Source organism: Triticum aestivum, chromosome 6A (genome assembly GCF_018294505.1).
Source record: "Triticum aestivum cultivar Chinese Spring chromosome 6A, IWGSC CS RefSeq v2.1, whole genome shotgun sequence".
NCBI classification, from domain to species: Eukaryota; Viridiplantae; Streptophyta; class Magnoliopsida; order Poales; family Poaceae; genus Triticum; species Triticum aestivum.
In genome coordinates this window covers 468485592-468506057 of record NC_057809.1, presented here as the reverse complement: position 1 = coordinate 468506057, position 20466 = coordinate 468485592, and the positions used below count along the sequence as shown (strand labels likewise).

Sequence of the window (20466 nt, the reverse complement as noted above, 5' to 3'; positions counted from 1 at the left end):
GCACGTCTTCTGCATCACCCTCTTCCACCAGAGTATGCGGAGAGCCCCGAGACGGCATGCCCCCTCCCGGCGCGGGGCTGGGGGCTAGCGACCTAGCCATCACCGAATGGACCCCTCTGGGAATCCAGCCTGGCGTCGGTCCACCCACGGAGAAGGAGCTGAAGGCAGACTTCAACCATTCACCCTCTATGATCAAAGGAGGAACACGGGGCAAGCCGTATGTGCCCCAGGAAGACTCATGAAGAAAGGACAGCGGGCGCGTAGGCTCAAGGTGCCCGGTGGAACGGACCACTCCACCGACCGGTCCAGCGGCGGGGGTGCCGCTCGAGCTCGGCGCACCCAGAGCCAGCGGAGAAGGCGAAGCTTTGGGGGCTAGCTCCCGGGCCGACTCAGCGAATTTGGCAGGACGGAGCCTGAAAGGCCACAATCAGCCACGGGGATAGTAAGTAAATGAGCAGAGAAAGAAGAGGACTTACTCGTCCATGGAGAAGTACTTCCTGCGCTTCAACAAGCGACAAGGGCGGTCGTCGCCGCCCTAGGCCTCCTTACTCTTGCGGAGGGCCTCGAAATCTACACAGAACTGACCTAAGCGCCCGACGCAGGGGTCGGCCTGGGGCGCGGAAGAAGCCTCAAGATGATCAGCGCCGAAGGAGCCAGCCTGGGAGACGCCATCAGGCGTCGCCTCGCGAGGGACGGCTGGGGCCTCGGGAGATCCGGCCTCAAGAGCCGAGGGCCGCAACTCCGCGCCTGCCACCGCTCCAGGGCGGGCCTCGGGAGGCGCCACCTTCAGGGCTTCTCGCGGCATCGGCACCTCGACATCAGTCGCCTCAGCTCTCGCCGGTTCTCATCTCCCCGCTCTATCGCCTGAGAAAGGACCACTGTGGACGACAGGGGGAGCAACCACGGTGGCTGGGTTCTCGCGGGACCCTGTGAAGCCAGCCGGGCGCAGCCCCCACTCATCGGAGCTGGGCATCTACCTCACAAAATCGGCCCTGCCAGACCAAAGATACAAAAGGGAACCATCACGCTGAAGGCTGCTTGGGGAAGGGCCGCCAGTCAAGACCCTGAGCACCGTCCGCAGCACTTCGGGCGCCAAGTCCTCCTCCTGAAGTCGCATGCGGTCTTTGTGTCCCGCAAAGTCCCACATCCGGCTAGAGTGGCATTGGAGAGGAGCAATGCGGCATTGGAGGAACTCCTTCACCACCTTGGGTGCTGTCACATTGAGCGCCCTCAAACTCTGGAAGCGGCGCCAGACGAAGGCGAGCCGGGGGCTCACGAGCATCTCATGGTCCCAGCCCGAGTGGGGAACAGCAGGCGGGGTCGGGTGCGAGAGCAGAGGGTTGGGCACTCCGACGTCCACATACAGCCACCGCTCTCTGAACCTGGCCTCAGGAGGAGGAAGGCCGAAGTCGATCCCTAAAGCGACCGTCTCTGGCACGGCGAAGAAGCCCACGCACCCTGAGCACTGAGTGGGGTCGCTCAAGCGCAAAGAAAAGAAGTGGCGCAGCAGGGCAACGGAAGGAGGAATGCCTACCATTGCCTTGAAAACAAAAGCAAAGATAGCCAGAAGGGTAATGGACTCAGGCCTGAGGTGCATCATGCGGATCTGATAATGGGAGAGCACCGCATTGAAGAAAGTGGAAAAGGGGGGAACCAGACCCGCCCACAGGGCATCGGCGAAGAATCGGACCTCCGTGACAATCCTATCAAGGGAGGCATGGGACGCAGGCCAGACTGTGGTCCTGCCGCACTCTTTGAAGATAGTGGCAAGGGCAGAGCGGACCTTGTTCAAGGCTTCTGGATTGAGTATGATCGACCAATCAACAGCGGGGGCCGCCACCGGAGGTGAGCGGGGCGAAGGCGCGGGCTTCTTCCCCTTTCCTTTCTTTGTTGGCGCCATGGCGACGGAAAGAGGGAAGAGATCGAGCCGGATTGGCGGCGGAGGTTGGAGCTCGAAGAAGAAGGAAAGGTAGGAGGCGAGCGAGCAGCAGAAAGGGGAACAACTGCGTGCAACTACGGGTCCGCTTAACCGGGCGCGTAACAAGGCATCGTGGGGAAGCGTAGACGCCCGCGTCCAATCAATCGCCATGCGGCACCCGAGGCCGTAGGCTATTGGGTCCCGTGGCGCTTCGTGCTTGCCCCTTCGCTTCTCTGCTAAGCCAAGCCCGGGCGCGCCTTGGGCCCGGGGGCTACTGTCGGTGTTCTGGGAATGGGGGTCCCCAGACTTGCCTGCCTGCGGCCTGCGGCGTGGCTCGAGTGGGGGCCCAGTGCGGCCCAGCTTCATCATCTCAAGCTCAAGACCCTCGCAAGGGGCCAAGCCTTGCGGGGAGGACGACAGGAGGCTTCCTCAGGAGCAGCCTCATCAGGCAGGCTCGCGAGAAGGCGGAGAGATCAAGGCAGGGGTGCCTCGCGAGGAGCCCGTGATGCAAGCCATGACGATCGAGATTAGGCGGGCGCCTGGCGAGCGCCAGCCTGCGCAGTGTCCTTGTTTCCCCTTCGGTGCAAAGGGAGCAAGCACAGGCCAAGGCGTCGGGCAAAGGTTACCATTCCGGTGCAACGAGACCAAGACCAGTAGAGCGGCAGGACGGAGGTCATCGTGGAGCCCAAGACGGCATCATCACCAGTGCTTTTGGCAGCCGAAGGCCACCTTTGGTCAGGATAACTTGTACTAGATGTTCCCCTTCAAAATGGCCAATTGTTGGCGCCCTTCCCGCTCATTATTTGGGAAGAGGACCAGGGCCTCTATAAATAGGACTAGCCCCCAAAGAGGAAAGAGGAGGGGAAAAGAGAGAGAGAGAGAGAAGAGAAAGAGAGAGGGAGATCCAGACCGAGTAGAACACACCGCACCAGCTCAAGAACACCTCTCGCGAGGCCGTTCTTCCCATGTATTGTTCATCATCAGCCCCTGAGGCAATCCACCACACCACACACTAGAGTAGGGTATTACACCACATCGGTGGCCCGAACCAGTATAAACCTCGTGTCCCTTGAGTGTTCTTCTTTCTAGCCTAGATTTCTTGTGAGCCATAGAAGCGCGAGTCGGTAGGGGAAAGATATCTGTGCGCACCCTAGAGTTCAAACCTTAACTGTCTGCCGGAACCCGAAATCCGACAGTTGGCACGGCAGGGTTCGGCGGACCAGCATTACCTGAATAAGGTTGACAATATCGATATCCTTCTCAATAAGGCTTCGGATGCGACTTTGCAGAGTCCGCACCTCGTCAACTGATCCCCAGTCCAACCCCTTCACTACAAAAAAAAAGATACATCCGTGACATTTTGGGCGAACAATTTTTTTTTCTGTCATACATATGACACTTCTATGACGATAATTGTGACAAAACCCGGTATCATCATAGATGTGGTGGGCTCCTACTTCTATGACAAAAAATCATGACAGAAAATGGGCTTTTCGTCCTGGGCGGCCCGGAGACGCAGTTGCATGACATTCTTTGGGCCGTCCATGACGGAAAAAATCGTGGTAGAAGCGAGGGCGAGGAAAATTTCGGGGAGTTCCCGGTTACGGTGGGAGGTCGGGGGCCGAGCGATGCGCGTTTCTCTCATACACGTACGCGCGTGTGTGCGAGGCGTTGGCTCTAACTGAACCCGAGCGAGGCATTGGGCTCTAACTGAACCCGAGCGATTGCACTGTAGGCTACGCGTTACTGAACCCGAGCGATTGATCGATGGCTGTTAACTGAACCCGATCGAGCGATTCCTTCTCTACTACTGCTAACTGAAGTTGATCGATGCTGCCTCTGGGATGAACAGTGAGCGTTGCGGGGGGGGTGGATGAACAGTGAGCGGTGGCGTTGCCTCTGGATGAACAGGACCCCGTGGTGTGGTGGAGGGCTGGATGAACAGTAGACGGTGGAGGGGTGCCCGTGGAGGGGTGGTTGAACAGGACCCCGTGGTGTGGAGGGCTGGATGAATAGTAGACGGTGGAGGGGTGCCCACGGAGGGGTGGTTGAACAGTAGCCGGTGGAGTAGCGCGTGGTGGAGGCTGGATGAATGGAGGCTGGAGGAGGTCGACGGTAGCCCGTGGAGGCTGGAGGAGGTCGACGGTAGCCCGTGGAGGCTGGAGGAGGTCGACGGTGGAGATGAACAGTATCCCGTGGAGTCCCGTTTTGCGGTACGCCACACCCCTCCCGATGAACAGGACCCCCGTTTCGACCGTAGGAGGTCCGTTTCGTCCGCTTTGCGGTACGCTACACCCCTCCCGATCAACAGGACCCCCGTTTTGACCGTAGGAGATCCATTTCCTCTGTTTTGCGGTACGCCACACCCCTCCCGATCAACAGGGCCCCGTTCCGAACGTAGGAGGTCCGTTTCCTCCGTTGTGCGGTACGCCAGGCCTCGTTTCCGTCGCCTGTTCCGTCCAAGCCCTCCCGATGAACACGACCACGCATTCCATTCCGACCCAGCCGGTTGGCTCCCACGCGTTCCGTTGCCTCCCGATGAACACGACGCATTCCGTTGCCTCCCCATGAACACGACACATTCCGTTGCCTCCCCATGAACACGACAACGACGCTGTTTCTCCATTCCGACCGAGCCATGTACACGAGCCCTGGCCGTACGTATGCGCGAGTAGGCGTTCGAGACCCCGCCCGTATGTACACATACGTGGACGTATTTTCTTTCTTGCACCCCGGCCGCTGTACGTACATGTACATGCTACGTGCGCGCCTTTACTACGACACGTGCGCGCCTCTACATCCACCAGTATATATGTACGTATTCGCGACCAGAATGACAACGCTACGTACGCTTCGACCAGGTGGGTCCCGACTGTCAGGCACTTCCTTGCCTACGAAGATGTAGCTGGTGGGTCCGAGCAGTCAAGGGGGCGAATCGTTTTTCTTTTTGCTAGGACGCACTTCCTTGCGTGCGAAGATGTAGCTGGTGGGTCCCAGCAGTCAGGGGCAAACGTTTTTTTTACGAAATACGGTGACCCGTCCGGTGGGTCCCCGCTGTCAGGTGGACGAATAATTATTTTGCACGTAATAAGGAGGCACTTCCTTGCTGCGGTCGTGGACCCAGCTGTCAACCTCTCCACGTACAGTCCATGTCCGATGGAAGCCGTTCCTTGACCATGTTGACCACGCCACACCGAGAGCACCAGGGCGGTGGACGACAGCGAGGCCTAGGAAGGGGACGACGTGGAGCCGGGGAAGACGCGGTAGTGGATGCCCGCGCGTAGAGGAGTACGAGGGTTCACTGGTTCGTTGCGGTGTGAGGCTATCGTCGCCGCAGAATAATAGAGGGTGTGGGTGAGTAGAGGGATGGCCTGGCCAGCGGTGGGAGTAGTAAGGGCGGTGAGGCCTCCGCCGCATTGCAGCCGGCCATGGGAGGCAGGAGCACGAGGCACGACCGGCGCTGGTTTGGGCGACTGGAGTAAGAAGACCAGAGGTTGAAGAAGCACTACGACCGTTGGATGGACATCGTACGGTCACTGGAGCTAGAATCGTGCATATTGACTAAGTTGACAAAGCCCTCCATCCCCGTCAACTTAGTAAGCCCACAAGTCAGCCTGCCACTATACTGGGTCCCAGCTAACAGGGAAGTATTCATTTTTTGTGCGTAATAAGGAGGCACTTCCTTACGTGCAAAGATATAGCTGGTGGGTCCGAGCTGTCAGTGGTGGTAATGTTTTTTCACGAAATACAGAGGCCCTTTCGGTGGGTCCCTGATGTCAGGTGGAGGAATCATTATTTTGCGCATAATAAGGAGGCATTTCCTTGCGTGCGGCCGTGGACCCAGCTGTCGGCCTCTCCATGTACAGTCCACTTCAGATGCATGTCGGTCATTGACCACATTGACCAGGCTGCGCCGAGAGCAGCAAGGCGGTGGACGACGGCAAGGCCTAGGAAGGGAATGATACGGAGGCAGGGAAGACTCGGTAGTTGTTTCCCACGCAGAGAGGAGTATGACTGTAGGAGGGTTTACTGGTTCGTCTACCGTCACCGGAGAATAACAGTAGGTGTGGGTGAGTAGAGGGATGGCTAGGCCAGCGATAGGAGTACATTGGGGCGGTGAGGTCTGCGCGGCAACAGAGCCGGCCGCGGGGAGGAGGGAGCAGGCAGTCCCGCCGACGCTTGTTTGAGCGGTTGGAGTAGGAAGAGCAGAGATTGAAGAAGCACGACGGGCGTTGGATGACCATCCAACAGTCACTGCTTGTGCATCAACCTTTTTTTAGGAAAGCCTCAAATCTGTGGAAAACAGCATACAACCCATCTGCCATTATTTCTAATAATTTACAGCCCATTTGCTAATTATTAAGGTTTTTTTGGAGCCCATATTCTTTTGTTAGCATTACAACCCATATTGTGGCCACGGTTAAAAAATTATACTAAATTTTGCATATTTTGGTGCGGTCCGAACTATTTTTAATCCTAAAATTTCGACTCACATTCAAACTGATTTTAAAAATAAATGTATATCAATATAAAATCCAACAAATTCTGCATGCATGAAAATTAATGTAATTTAAAATCTCAAAATGAAAAAAAGATATTTGAAACTAATTGTTGGTTTGATGTGTTTTAAAAATGTACAGCCCATTTCTCATTACTGATGGGCCATTTTCTCGGCCAGCCGAATGAAAGCTCTCCTCGTCTTGAAAGATTCGCAGCCCAACAGGCCTGACAAAGCGACTTACTTGGCAAATCACAAAAAAACTGGGATGTGGCCGTGGACCCAGCTGTCAGCCTCTCCACGTACAGTACTCTTCCGATGGAAGTCGTTCCTTGACCATGTTGACCACGCCGCGTGGAGAGCACCACGGCGGTGGACGACGGCGAGGCCTAGGAAGGGGACGACGCGAAGCCGGGGAAGACGCGGCAGTGGAAGCCCGCGCGGAGAGGAGTACGAGGGTTCACTGGTTCGGCTGCGGTATAAGGCTGCCGTCGCCGCAGGGCCTGGCTAGCGGTGGGAATAGTAGGGGCGGTGAGGCCTCTGCGGCAGCATAGCCGGCCATGGGAGGCAGGAGCATGCGGCACGACCGGCGCTGCTTTGGGCGGCTGGAGCAAGAAGAGAGGTTGAAGAAGCACTATGGCCGTTGGATGGACATCGTACGGTCAATGGAGCTAGAATCGTTCATATTGACTAAGTTGACAAAGCCCTTCGTCCCCGTCAACTTAGTAGGCCCACAAGTCAGCCTCCCACCAAAATGGGTCCCAGCTAGCCGGGGGAGTATTCATTTTTTGTGCGTAATAAGGAGGCACTTCCGGTGGGTCCGAGCTGACAGCAGGGGAACATTTTTCAAAAAATACGATGGCCCGTCAGGTGGGTCCCAACAGTCAGGGGGCAAACGTTTTTTTCGCAAAATACGGTGGCCCGTCTAGTGGGTCCCTGCTGTCAGTTGAAGGAATCATTATTTTCCGCGTAATAAGGAGGCACTTACTTGCTGCGGCCGTGGACCCGGCTAAGACTCTCCACGTACAGTATACTTCCGATGGAAGTCATTCCTTGACCATGTTGACCTCGCCGCGTTCCGTTGCATGCATGCGTCCATGGGCGTGGTGCGTCCCCACTGTCAGCCTCTCACGTACAGTCATGTTCCGATGACTCTCGGTTGTTGACCTCGTTGACCACACCGTGCCGAGCGCACCCAGACTGGAACGACCCGAAGATGGGGAAGACGGGGCAGTGGAGTCGCAGATGGAGAGGAGTGGGAAACTTCACTGGTTCGGGTGCGCGGCAGCACAGCCGCGGTGCCGCCCACGGGAGACAGGAGCAAGAACAGAGGTTGAAGAAGGAGCACGGCTGTTGGATTAACATCCAACGGTCCAGCTACTAGAATCATTTGTTGATTAAGTTGACAAAGTCGTGCGTACACGTCCGCTTAGTAGGCCCACAAGTCAGTCACCAAATCTGACGGGTCCCAGCTGTCAACGGGATGAATAATTTTTTCGCAAAACAAGGAGGCACTTCCTTCCGTGCGAAGATACAGCCGGTGGATCCCAGCTGTCAGGTGGAGGAAACATTTTTTTTCAACTTAATAAGGAGGAACTTTCCTTGCGTGCGACCATGGACCTCGTGGGTCCCAGCCGTCAGGCTCTCCATGTACAATCCTCTTCCGATGACTCTCCTTTGTTGACCACGCCGCACCGAACGCAGCGAGGCGATGGACGACGGCGAGACCCCAGACGGGAACGACTCGGAGATGGGAAAACGCGGTAGTGGAGTCGTAGATTGGGAGGAGGAGAAGGGTTATAACTGGTTCTGTTGCGGCGTGGGGCTGTAGTCTGTGGAGAATAACAGGAGGTGTCGAGGGGTGGAGGGATAGCCTGGCCGGCGGTGGGATAGCGCTTCGCAGCGATGCGTGCTAAGCAGAGCCGCTAGCCGCCGGAAGCCGGACCAGGCGGTCCCGGCGACGCTGGAGGAAGAAGATGAGAGATTGAAGGTGCATGCCGGCCGTTGGATATAAATCCAATGGCTATGGATGACACAATCATTTGTTGACCAAGTTGACAACGGCCTGCGTAGGCTTCGACCTATTGGCCCACATGGAGCCTGCAAAAATGTGGCATATATTTAACCCATATTTTCTAGAATGTACAGTCCATTTGTTGGGCTGGGTGAACAAATAATTTCGCGTCAATCAGGCCCATTTATATTTTCTAAGAAATCCCAGCCCATTTGCACTTCCTTGAAATACATGTATTAGGTGGGTCGTTATATATATAATGTTATGTTAGAAGGAGCAATTAATATCAAAGAATAAACCGGAGAGGCACATTTTTTATATATATAATTAAGAAATTAGCGAGTTATTGCTCAAAATAAAAAATGAGCGCATTATTATTAAATTTGTCCTTAAAATCTTCGCAAGCTTTTGTACGCAATCACCAGGATTTTTCTTGCATGTGAGTCAAAAACAACCAGGATTTTCCTTGCCAACTTCCGTTAAACATTTACTTTTATAAGTTAATAACACGTGGGATGTTTTTATAATGTATATATAAGTCTCTATTAAATATACGATAATAGTAATAATATAAATATATATAATGTGGTTAGAAGGGAAAACATAAATTGGACACAACATTACTTTTATAAGAGACATGTGTTTTATACCCCACATTACTTTTATAAGAGACATGTGTTTTATACCCCACATTAGGCATACTAACAAGTTCACACACAAATACAACAGAAAAGGTAAACATTCATATCAAACTCAGGTTCACAGGACAAGTTCATATTCATAGCCAACATTCACTATCAACAACTCAAAAGATTCATATATACACAAGCTCAGCATATCTATGCATCCAAATGATTGATAGATCACACGGCAATATTCATACATAATTCACAAAAAGATTCATATATACACATGTTCAGTATGTTTATGCGTCCAAATGATTGAGATCACAGCCAATATGATCCATGGACGAACTTTAATTACCTAGGGTACAGACTGGTAAATGGTGTTCAATCGGAGGTACTTTTGCTAAAATTAGTTCTTGTATGAGTAAACTTTCGAGTACATAAGAGGCAGCATAGACAATCTGAACTTTGCTTGTAGGTTTATCCTCAAATAGTGGCCTTGTGCGGAGGGAGGTTTGAGCAACTTGGCCACTACTTTCATCCAACTAGTTTACTAGCTCATCTTGGTCCTGTATATCGCCAAAATTCTACATTGCAGACGAGAAAGGAGGCGGTTGAGAAAATGAACCACCCAAATTTTTTATGCAGTTCAACTGAAATGGAGCATCCTTGGCATGCAGACTGATTAAGTGCCAGATGAATATACGCGTCAACCAACTTGTCTGGAATCTTTAGACTCCATGCCATATAGTTTGCTACCATATGTACCGATAACCAAAAGGCACAAGTTGGGACCAAAGACTGGACTGCATTTTTCTGGGCTATGCACCAAGCAATATTTTTGGCGTTCACTCTCCTAATACTTGGAGTTTGACAATTGGTTGACGCCGGTTGATACTCGAATGAATATAGGCACTTCTTGTCAACATCGATGCTTGTCTGAGTGAACTTTGGAGTACATAGCAGCAACATAAGTACCTGTCCATCTGATCATTTTGTGCAGTTCTACTGAAATCACCCGATGTAATGATTTGCCTGCGAGTTCAGGCTCCAAATTACTCCTTTATGAAATCGGCAAATAGTAGCAGAATACCAAATTACCAATACATATGACAGGCACAATAATCAGGATAAAGACCAGTACCAACCTATGTGAGGTAGCATATCAATTACTATTTCCTTTGACTCAAAGCCGAGATAAGCCAAGCGACTGACAGCAAAGGAAGAAAGCAAGCGGAGATTAGCGACTGATAGGAAAGGACGGAAGCTGTCGAGGCAATGAAGCACCCAAAGTTTTTGTGCAGTTCCACCAAAATCGAGCAACCCTGTTGGCACATATATTGAGAGAGTGAGATTACTGTAATAGTGGGATTAGTTGATGAAACATACACTAACAAATAGAAGCACCCTCATTATCTTAATGGATAAAGTTAGCAACATAGTAGTCTTGCTTAAAGATAGGTATTAGTTTATTTAATCAGTGCCAATTAGCTCAACTCAACACTCAAAGCATTGCCATTTATCATAGGTTGCAAAACTTTAACGTGCAAAGATAAAGGAGTTTCTCATGACAGTAGCACGATACGAATAGAGATGACATCAAACTAATATGGATGAAGGCCTTAGGCCCGTACCAACCTAAGAAAAAAAGCTTATTCATGTAGTCCCATAAGAGATGATAAAGCACTCACTGGAATCACACAATAGTATATATTTTTGTGCACTTTAAATGTATGGTTGAAATCACTCTTGTTTACCAGTGCTGAGATTATATCGAAAGATTATCAAGAACTTCCAGCAGAGTTAAAGCACTGGTTGGGATACAGTTCATTGTATTGTCTTGTGTAGTTCCACTAAAATGTATAATTGGCACAACATGATCCCTGTTTGCACAAGTAGGACATAAGGTGAAACCTTCATTAGCTTAGTGAGAAAGGATAGGAAGACATTAGCATATTACTCAAACAGTAGCATCAAATTCATGATGGACAATATGCAAAACATTGCCTCATTGAACCAATGTTAATAAATTGACATGCAAAACAATAGCACTATTATGTCATGACACTAATAATATTCCCTCCCTGCTCCACCACATGATTCACCTCCATAGACAAACATACACATGTACATGATTCAGCATAGGGTCCTACTAAAGATTTGTTTAACTCTAACAAGAAAATTAGGCAGTAATAAATTAGTGGTACTTAAGTACTCCTAATTAATTAAGTGAGACAACGGAAGTGGAAGGGCTCCCTGGAGGATCATCTCACATGTAAGGTAGTCGTTGCCGGAGCCCTTGAATGGCATCGACTAAGGCCTCTGGCTTCAGCAAGATCGCCTTGGCACTGTTTATTCTTCTTCTTCCTCTTCATGCTCTGTTTCTCTTTCTCCTCACTAGTTGGTGAAACCAAGTACATGATTGGCCTTCTAATTCAGAATTGGTTTTGTCAGTGAGGGAGTACAAGTGTACTAGTAAAAAACATCATTATTTTCTCATGGCAGTCGGAAAATAGAGATGAACACATGCATTAAATATCATTCTTACCTAAAGAAAGGTTATGGCGCCAATATGGATGATGAGGATTGGAACACAGATCTCCCTTTGTGCAGTTCCACCAAAATGAACCAACTGTTTCATTCTGACATTCCAGTTAAACGGCACAAAAGTCACTTTTTTAAGAAGAGTTTTGTGTAGTGCACCAAAAGGTCACAACAGCAACCAGGTGAATTGGATATCCCTGTTTGCACAAAAAGGCACAGAGAAAACAGTCAAAGTCTCAAACAATTACAGGCAAAAACATTTGGCTAAACTTGTCATGGCTTATAACAGTGGCATGGCTTCATTTTTACCAGGGACATTAGATTAAGAACAGCTAAGGCTGCGTTCGGTTTCACAGGTTTGGTGCAGGATTTTTGTAGGAACACAATTCCTATGGTATTCTTTCCCTTCCAACCATTGGAACACGGGAAAGGTGAATATTGTTTCATAGGAAAGCTGGTCTGGTAGTACTGATTCCATAGGATTAGAAACATCCACGCGCTGCTCATTTTTTGGGCGGAAGCCCGAGGCAGGCGCTCGCTGCCATGCGTTAGACAGGTTGCTGCGCTGTGTTGCCGAAATAAAAAAATCAACCTATGTGTGGTACGTGAGGTGAGGACAAGAGTAGTCATTGTGCAGCTGAATAAACAAATAGCATCTCATACTGCCAAGCATGCTACTCTAAAAAATAAATATGTACATTTCGTAGTCCATCCGAACACATTTTCTTGAGAGTTTCCTTCGGTTCGCTGTTCCATAGTTTTATACTTGCATTCCTTTCCTATTCCTCTATTTTTCATTAAGACCTATTTTTTCTGCCCCTTTATTCCGAACGGAGCCTAAATACTTGGTATAAGGGCATGGGGCAGTGGGTGCACCAGCAGTCCAGCACCATGTACGTAAACAGGGGCATAAAATGGTGATTCACAGTTTGTTGCCCTGAGAAACAAACATCCAAGAAACATATCTGGGTTGGTCCCATTTTTATTCACTCTAGCCACCTACTCCTATGTGTGGATAGCAAATCTAGTCCTGGTCATACCACCGTGTACAGAGTTACCCCTATATTTCTCTTTTCGACCAAGAGACCGGTTGGATGACCAGTCTGTACTACTTTCACCCCCTTTCCTTTCTGTTTGTACCAAGTCCGATATACATACTAAATTCCCCCACCCCCACTTTATTTCTTGTTTGAACCAAGTACTCCCTCCGTCCGGAATTACTTGTCATCAAAATGGATGTGTCTAGAACTAAAATACATCTAGATACATCCATTTCAATGACAAGTATTTTCGGACGGAGGGAGTACAAGATTCGACTCCATGAAGTAGCTTTACCTCTAACAATAGAAGAAGAAAAAATATGTGACGTTGGACCATCCTATCGAGAGGGGCTGAGAGGTAGAAAATGATGCACACGCAGCGACGTAGCGAGCTGGGGAACTAGAGCTAAGCCGGTTTCGAACGAAGATATACCTGAAGGTCGTCGGGATGTGGATAGGTGGGCGGCGGGAGGCCGGATCCGCCCACAGGCAACGACGAAGGGATCAGAGGATCTCCCGCGCCGGCGCTCGGCCAGAGATAACGGTGCGGCCGGCAGTGGGTCTCCTCCCTCGCTGTCGACGACGGCCTAAATGCTGCCCCTCCTCCCCTTCACCGGCGGAGGGAGATATGTCATCGGCCGCCTAACCATCTCTTTCCAACTTCGTTGCTACTACATTCGTCTCAAAATATAAGATGTTTTCAGGTAACCTTTCAATTCAGATTCTTTCTTAGAGGAATGTTTTTTTTGTGGGTAGGGAGGGGGGGGGGGGGGGGGGGACGAGGACTTGGAGAAATGTTTCAATTCAGATGATCTAAACCTGGTCTTATGGGCCTATACCGCAGTTCGGTTCGGCCCATCTCTCTACTCATCATGGCCCGGCTTGGTACCCCTAAAAGAAAATACATGGCCCGGCTTGGATGCAGAGCGTCGACCTCCCGACGCCGGTCACCGGATCCGCCATAGCTCGATCCGGCTTCCTCTCTGGTTCTTCGCCCCGGGGAGCAGCGGTGCCCTCTCAAGCGACCAGGCGGCGTCCTCCATCGAGGTGCTTCCCTCCATCCTCTCTCCATTCTTCTCCCGCCCCCTCTCTGTAAGCTGCTACCGACAGAGCCGCCCCCCTCTCCAGCCCGGCAATCGACGGCGACTCCGGCCGCGGCGGCGGCCGGCAGCGAGGCAGCCCTCCTTAATCCCCCCTCCCCCCTTAACTTGTCCCTTTTAACCCTTCCTGTTGATTCCCAATAGTATAACCAATTCGTACTTTAATTGCTCCATGGACATTGATTTCCATTTGTAAACTTATACTTTCTCTGGAAATTCTGCGTCTGCCACTGGGCATTACGATGGCCAGACGTTTGAGTGACCTGAATGGACTTTGGATTGTCTAGAGGCTGGTGGGAGTTCCTTTTGGAGTGACACGAGCAGTTATCAGTTGTCCATTGAAATAACCCAGACGAGTTGCTTTTCGAGTCGCCGACTCATACTTATTTCTGTGATCATGGTTGTTGAACAAGCAAAAATAAGACCATGACAGTACGATGGAAATGTGTTGTTCCAGATAGGCTATTGAGTGTCAATAACATAATGCTATTTCCCCGAGTGTAGCCTGTGCATTTTTACTCTTTGCCGCGTGTCGAGTTGGACATGGTGCACAAGTTTGAGTGGCTGGTCATTATCAGCTGATTTTCATTCCTGAAGAGCATAGGCACTCTCGGGAGTTATTCTTGAGAACATCAAAATATATTATCGATGCATAATTGCCATTCTAGAATGGGTAATGCCTGGTGATGCAATTTATAATATTTCTGTTGTAGAAGCAGTAGCATATCTGTGTATACAGTATACTTGTTTAATTTTTATTGGTGAATATTTTAAACTTTTCTTAGGATTTATCTGACACAAATGACTAATTGTACATCACGCAAGTGCCCAAATACCATTATAAGTACTATAACTTACTGCTTATTTATCCATTCTTGTTGAATATTCAGTGTGTCAGGAGGATCCAAATGGCATGATCACTGCTTTCTATTAAGTAAGGTGTTCTCCGATGGCTCAATTCATGGATTTACGGGCTTTCATTTTGCGTGCGCGTGTCCTCAAATTTTATAGGCAGGCACTGCGTATGACTCGCCGAGCCCCTGAACATGCTCGTGGTCTGTCATTTTTAAACCTTGCTCTTTTATCTGCTGTGTGCTGTTATCTTTGAAGTTTGCTAATTATGTTTGTTGTTCTTTGTCCAGATGAGTTGAGGCAGACAGTACGGGCGGAGATTGAAAAAAATCGCAATTGTGATGATAAGCAAAAGATTAAGTTTTTAATTAGTGAAGGACTACAGAGATTGAAGGGTCTTGATGAGATGCTTGACATGACAGGAAACGGATAATTTGAGCTGTATCATGGGGACTGTTTCAATATTCAGTTGTCTCCCTTGAATTCATCGAAACAATTGTTTGATGTGGTTCAGTTTTCACAGACAGCAGAAGCTGAAAACGGTGTACTGGACTTTTCGTGCAAAATCTGTGCAACCTTTTATTTGAGAATGCAGATCAGGTTAGATGGGCAGCGATAGAGAGTGGACTTGTTGAGAGTTATGTCACAACGTCCAGATTACTTTTAATAAAACACTGGGATTGAGCCTGCACTTTATCGCGACAACCCTTTCGTATTTGTTGTTCAATAGCATGATGAGTGTTTTCTGTGTGTGGTGTATTTGTGTTCTTTCGATTGAAATCAGATGCCAGAGAGGTTGTATGGTTGTATGCTGGTGTGGCCTAGGCCTCTCGTGCCCTTCAGTTATGTCATCATATTTACAAGCCTGCTGCATAGGCAAAGTATTTCCATATTCAGAAATATTGTAACCGGTTTACCTGTGAAATCTGCTTATCGAGGGATGCAATGCTGGGAATCTTCTGCAACGATGGCAGTTGGTTTTGTTGTTCTTTGTACCATTATCAGACTGGGAAATTCTAGCTTCTACTGCATATATTGCATCGTACATGCATAAATTAGTGTGTTTGGCATCATGTTGCCGTAAGATGATACAACAAAATCCGGAAATTACTTATTTTAGTTAGATTCTTTGCATAGCGCTGAATGTTTACATACTTTGGATCTTTGTTGGGTTATACCTTAAAACTGCAAAAAAGTACATGTTATATTAATGTTTTGCTCTATCTGTGTGTTCTGCCCTTCTGCTAATTCCACATTTACCTTCTTTATTTTGTTTTAAGTACTACACCTGGAATGAAACTTCCTTTTTTTTATTGTTCTTCGTTCAGCTTGAAGGGTAATCCTGGATGAGAGTCAAATATTTCCTTGGGGTTATTGCATAAGCAATTTTTTTCTCTGATTGGTAACAAGTTCATGATGCTCTTGTGCCATTCATTCTTCTAATTTCTTTTGGCAGTCTTTCTGGTTAGCTTCTGTGTTCTACTGTTCTCTCATACGTTCCTGTATGGCCAAGAACTCAAAATTACTACTCCCTCTGTTTCAAAATAAATGTCGTGGTTTTAGTTCAAATTTGAACTTAAACCACTTATTTTGTTACGGCGGCAGTATGTTTAGATTGCAAATGGTGTATTATCATTTTGTTTTTGTTCATGGTTATTTGCTTGATTTCACATACTAGCACAAACCCCATCAGTTCAGTAATTTGTTGGAGAGTACTATATATATATATATATATATATATATATATATATATATATATATATATATATATATATATATATTGTTGAGATGAGAGGGGGAGTACCTACAGAGAGGAGGGCAGGTGGTGTCTGGTGACTCACGAGTAGTTCCTCTCGTGTCTGGCGGCTCACACCGGGGCAGGGGGAAGAGGGGCTCCTCTTCTAGGTCAGCACCTCTCATGGGCTTGGGCCCAAGAGACAGATCTTGATGGGCTAGGGCCCATACCGGTTCAACACTCCCCCTCAAGATGGGTGGTAGATATCTATCATCCCCATCTTGTCACACGCCAAGTTACAGTCCTTTGTTCCCAGTCCCTTTGTCAAGCAATCTGCAAACTGCTGCCCAGAGCTGACATGAGTAAGGCTGATGATCCCAGCATCAAGTTTCTCTTTAATGAAGAAGCGATCAATTTCCACATGCTTCGTCCTATCATGTTGAACTGGGTTATTAGCAATGGCTATAGCTGACTGATTGTCACACCACACCCTTAAGGGTCCCTTCCTCAAGAGTTTCAACTCGCATAGTAGGTGCTTCACCCAGAGCATATCACACAACCCTTGAGATAATGCTCTATATTCAGCTTCTGCTGTTGATCTAGACACAACATTCTGTTTCTTGCTTCTCCATGACACCAAATTTCCTCCCACAAACACACAGTAACCTGAAGTTGATCGTCTATCATCTTGACAGCTAGCCCAATCAGAGTCACTATAGCCATCCACCTCAAGATGTCCACTCTTCGCAAACCACAACCCTTTACCCGGAGTCCCCTTCAAGTATCTCAGGATTCTGTGAACAATATCAAGATGCCCTCTCCTTGGTTCATGCATGTATCTGCTCACCACCCCCACGGCATACGTAATGTCAGGCCTGGTATGACACAAGTACAATAACCTCCCAACCAGCTTCTGATAATCTTCCTTATTCACTAGCTCACCTGATTGTGCTGTTACTTGATGATTTTGTTCAATTGGAGTAGGGGCTGCACGACATCCCATCATGCCCATGTCACTCAAAAGATCCAAGGTGTATTTTCGTTGGCACAAAGATATTCCCTTCTCTGTCCGGGCCACTTCTATGCCAAGGAAGTACTTTAGATTTCCTAAGTCTTTTACCTCAAACTCCTTGCTCAGACACCCCTTCACTCTCTTTATTTCCTCCTCATCATCTCCAGTGATGATGATATCATCAACATACACTGCAACAATGGTGATCTTCTTATTAGTGTGTCTATAAAACACCGTGTGGTCACCATTACATTGGCCATACCCCATATTCCAAACAGCTCGTCTGAACCTATCAAACCATGCCCTCGGCGATTGCTTCAGACCATACAAGGATTTCTTCAGCCTGCATACCTTCCCCGTAGTCTGTTCTGTGCCAAAACCTGGCGGTATCTCCATGTATACCTCTTCTTTCAAGTCACCATGTAAGAAGGCATTCTTGACATCTAACTGGTGCAATTTCCACCCAAAGTTTGCAGCACACGAGACCAATACCCGTACCGTGTTCATCTTTGCAACTGGAGCAAATGTCTCATCATAGTCAATTCCATAAGTTTGACTATATCCTCTGGCAACCAATCTAGCCTTATACCGTTCCACCTTGCCCTCAGGATTCTGCTTCACAGTAAAAATCCACTTACAACTCACTGCTTTCTTTCCTGCCGGCAATGTGGTTAGCACCCATGTCTTGTTTTTTTTCAATGCTTCTAACTCCTCTATCATCGATTCACGCCACTTCGGATCTTGCTTTGCAGCCTTCCAATCCCTAGGGATAGACACAGTTTGCAGAGAGGCAACAAACGCCTTATATGAAGGTGACAAAGCCTTGTAAGACACAAAATTGCCAATATCAAGGTCATCACAAGCATCATCCTTTGGCAGAGCCTTCCTTGCTACCTCACCCTTCCTTGCCGCTTCACGTGTAGGTTTTCGCAACGCAATGGGCAGCTCCACTGTGTCAGATGAGCTTGCCTCACTGCCTTGCTGCTCCCCCTGCACTCTTGCCTCACTGCCTTGCTGCTCCCCCTGCACTCTTGCCTCCCTGCCTTGCTGCTCCCCCTGCACTCTTGCCTCCCTGCCTTGCTGCTCCCCCTGCACTTGTGGTTGCCGCCGAGAGTACACCAGGGTATTCGTCTGCCATCGATCCCGAACAGGAACCTGGAGAGCACCAATCTTAAGTGTATCGACAGTTGGCTCGACATGAGCCCGCACATCATCATCAGTGATGGTACTAACCGGAATTGTACCCACTATTGGTTGAACCTGAGCCTGCACATCATTATCAGTGTTAATGTCCACAGGATCACCGTGAGTATGAGACACATCCTTCTCCCCCTCTTGACCATCATGCACAGGGTGTAGGTGGTCAAGCTCTGCAAACAACAGACTGAGATCAGTCGGCTCACCATAGAATGGCTCAGACTCCCTGAATGTAACGTCCATACTTACAAACCTGCGTTTTTCAGAGGGACACCAACATTTATACCCCTGCTGACTAGACGAGTATCCCAGAAAGACACACTTCACTGCCCGAGGATCAAGCTTGCCAACAGATGGTCGGTGATCACGAACAAAGCAGGTACTGCCAAACAACTTTGGGGGAACAACAAACTTATTATCTCCAATGATCAACTCAGACGGAGATTTCATGCCAAGTATCCTGGAAGGTGTTCGGTTGATCAAGTATGTGGCTGTCATAACTGCATCATCCCACAAGAACTTAGGCACATTCATGGTAAACATCAACGACCGAGCGACCTCAAGAACATGACGATTCTTCCGTTCGGCCACTCCATTCTGAGGGGGGGTGTCCGGACATGAAGTTTGATGAAGAATCCCATGGTCAGCCATGAAAGCCCCAAAAATGTTGTTCACATACTCCGTTCCATTGTCCGTCCTGAGCACCTTGACCTGTACCTGAAACTGGTTCTTTACAAGAGCATGGAAGTTCTGAAAACAGCTAAACACCTCATCCTTGTGACGCATCAAGTAAATCCAAGTCATGCGAGAATAGCAGTCAATAAAGGTAGCAAAATACTTCTTCCCATTCATTGACACCACTGGGCTAGTCCATACATCCGAATGAATAAGCATAAAAGGAGATATGCTCCTGAGCCCCTTACTCACATATGAGGCCCGTGTGTGTTTTGCATATTCACAAGCATCACATGTCAGCTTGCCTTTGCCTATTCCACACATAACATCCGGAAATATTCTACTCATCTTATCAAAAGATACATGCCCCATCCTACAATGATGGATCATCGCCTGCTTCTCCTTATCCTCCATGGTCGCAGCACACACCAAGTCCGGCTGCACCTCCTGGTCCATGTACCAGAGCCCCCTACGCCTGGTGCCAGTCCCAACCGTCTGGCTCGTCTGTCGCACCTGAATCAAGCAACCGAACTTGTCAAGGATCACACGACAGTCCATTTGATCAATGAGTGCACTGAAAGAGACCAAATTGACAGGAAAGGCTGGCACATGTAAAACTGACGATAGGGAAATGGTCGGAGTACACTTTACTGTACCAACCCCTATGACTGGTTGTTTTGTGCCATCAGCCGTTTGTATAGTGCCCGTGTGAGAGGGAGGATGCTTAGTGTAAGATTCGAACACACATGAGTTACTAGCAACATGCTTAGATGCTCCAGAGTCAAGAACCCACTCTGGAGCACTCTCATTAGTAGCAAGAGATGCTCTTTCCGGATTACCTTCATCAGTGGAGGCCCAGTGAGCAAAGTCTCCATAGACAACATCATCTACATCTTTGCCTTTGGACGTCCCAGTGTCTCCTGCAACGGCCATGTGAGCCCTCTGACCCCCTGAGTGTCCTGAGTAGCCACCTCTACCTCTAGAAGCCTGGCTCCATGAGGTCTCTGAGTATCCACCTCTGCCTCTAGCACTTCTACCTCTGCCTGCTCCCCCTCTGTTATATCCCCTGCCTCTGCCACGAGTTGGACATTCTCTCTTCCAGTGACCTACCTCCCCACAGATATGACATTTGGTGGGATCTCCCCACTCCATGCGCTCAGTGACTGCAAATGTCGAAGCTGGCACAACCTTCATGTCTGCATGCTCAAGGGATAGGCGCACCTCCTCTTGAGTCATCGCTGCAATAGCCTCAGGA

At 49.0% G+C, this 20466-nt stretch overlaps 1 protein-coding gene across 1 annotated transcript; it reads left to right on the top strand.

Annotated features, from left to right (window-relative positions):
- The first annotated feature begins 13528 nt into the window (after positions 1 to 13528).
- LOC123130773 (uncharacterized) lies at positions 13529 to 15399 on the top strand. Its single transcript, XM_044550587.1, has 3 exons — positions 13529 to 13687; positions 14631 to 14795; positions 14883 to 15399. The coding sequence occupies exons 2-3, from the start codon at positions 14690 to 14692 to the stop codon at positions 15023 to 15025; spliced, it is 249 nt and encodes an 82-aa protein (XP_044406522.1). The 5' UTR covers positions 13529 to 13687; positions 14631 to 14689; the 3' UTR covers positions 15026 to 15399.
- The last annotated feature ends 5067 nt before the right edge of the window (positions 15400 to 20466 follow it).

Coding starts and splice junctions, on each gene's coding strand:
- LOC123130773 (XM_044550587.1), top strand. CDS start 14,690: ATGGCTCAATTCATGGATTTACGGGCTTTCATTTTGCGTGCGCGTGTC. Junction 14,796..14,882: donor AGCCCCTGAACATGCTCGTG/GTCTGTCATTTT, acceptor TTCTTTGTCCAG/ATGAGTTGAGGCAGACAGTA.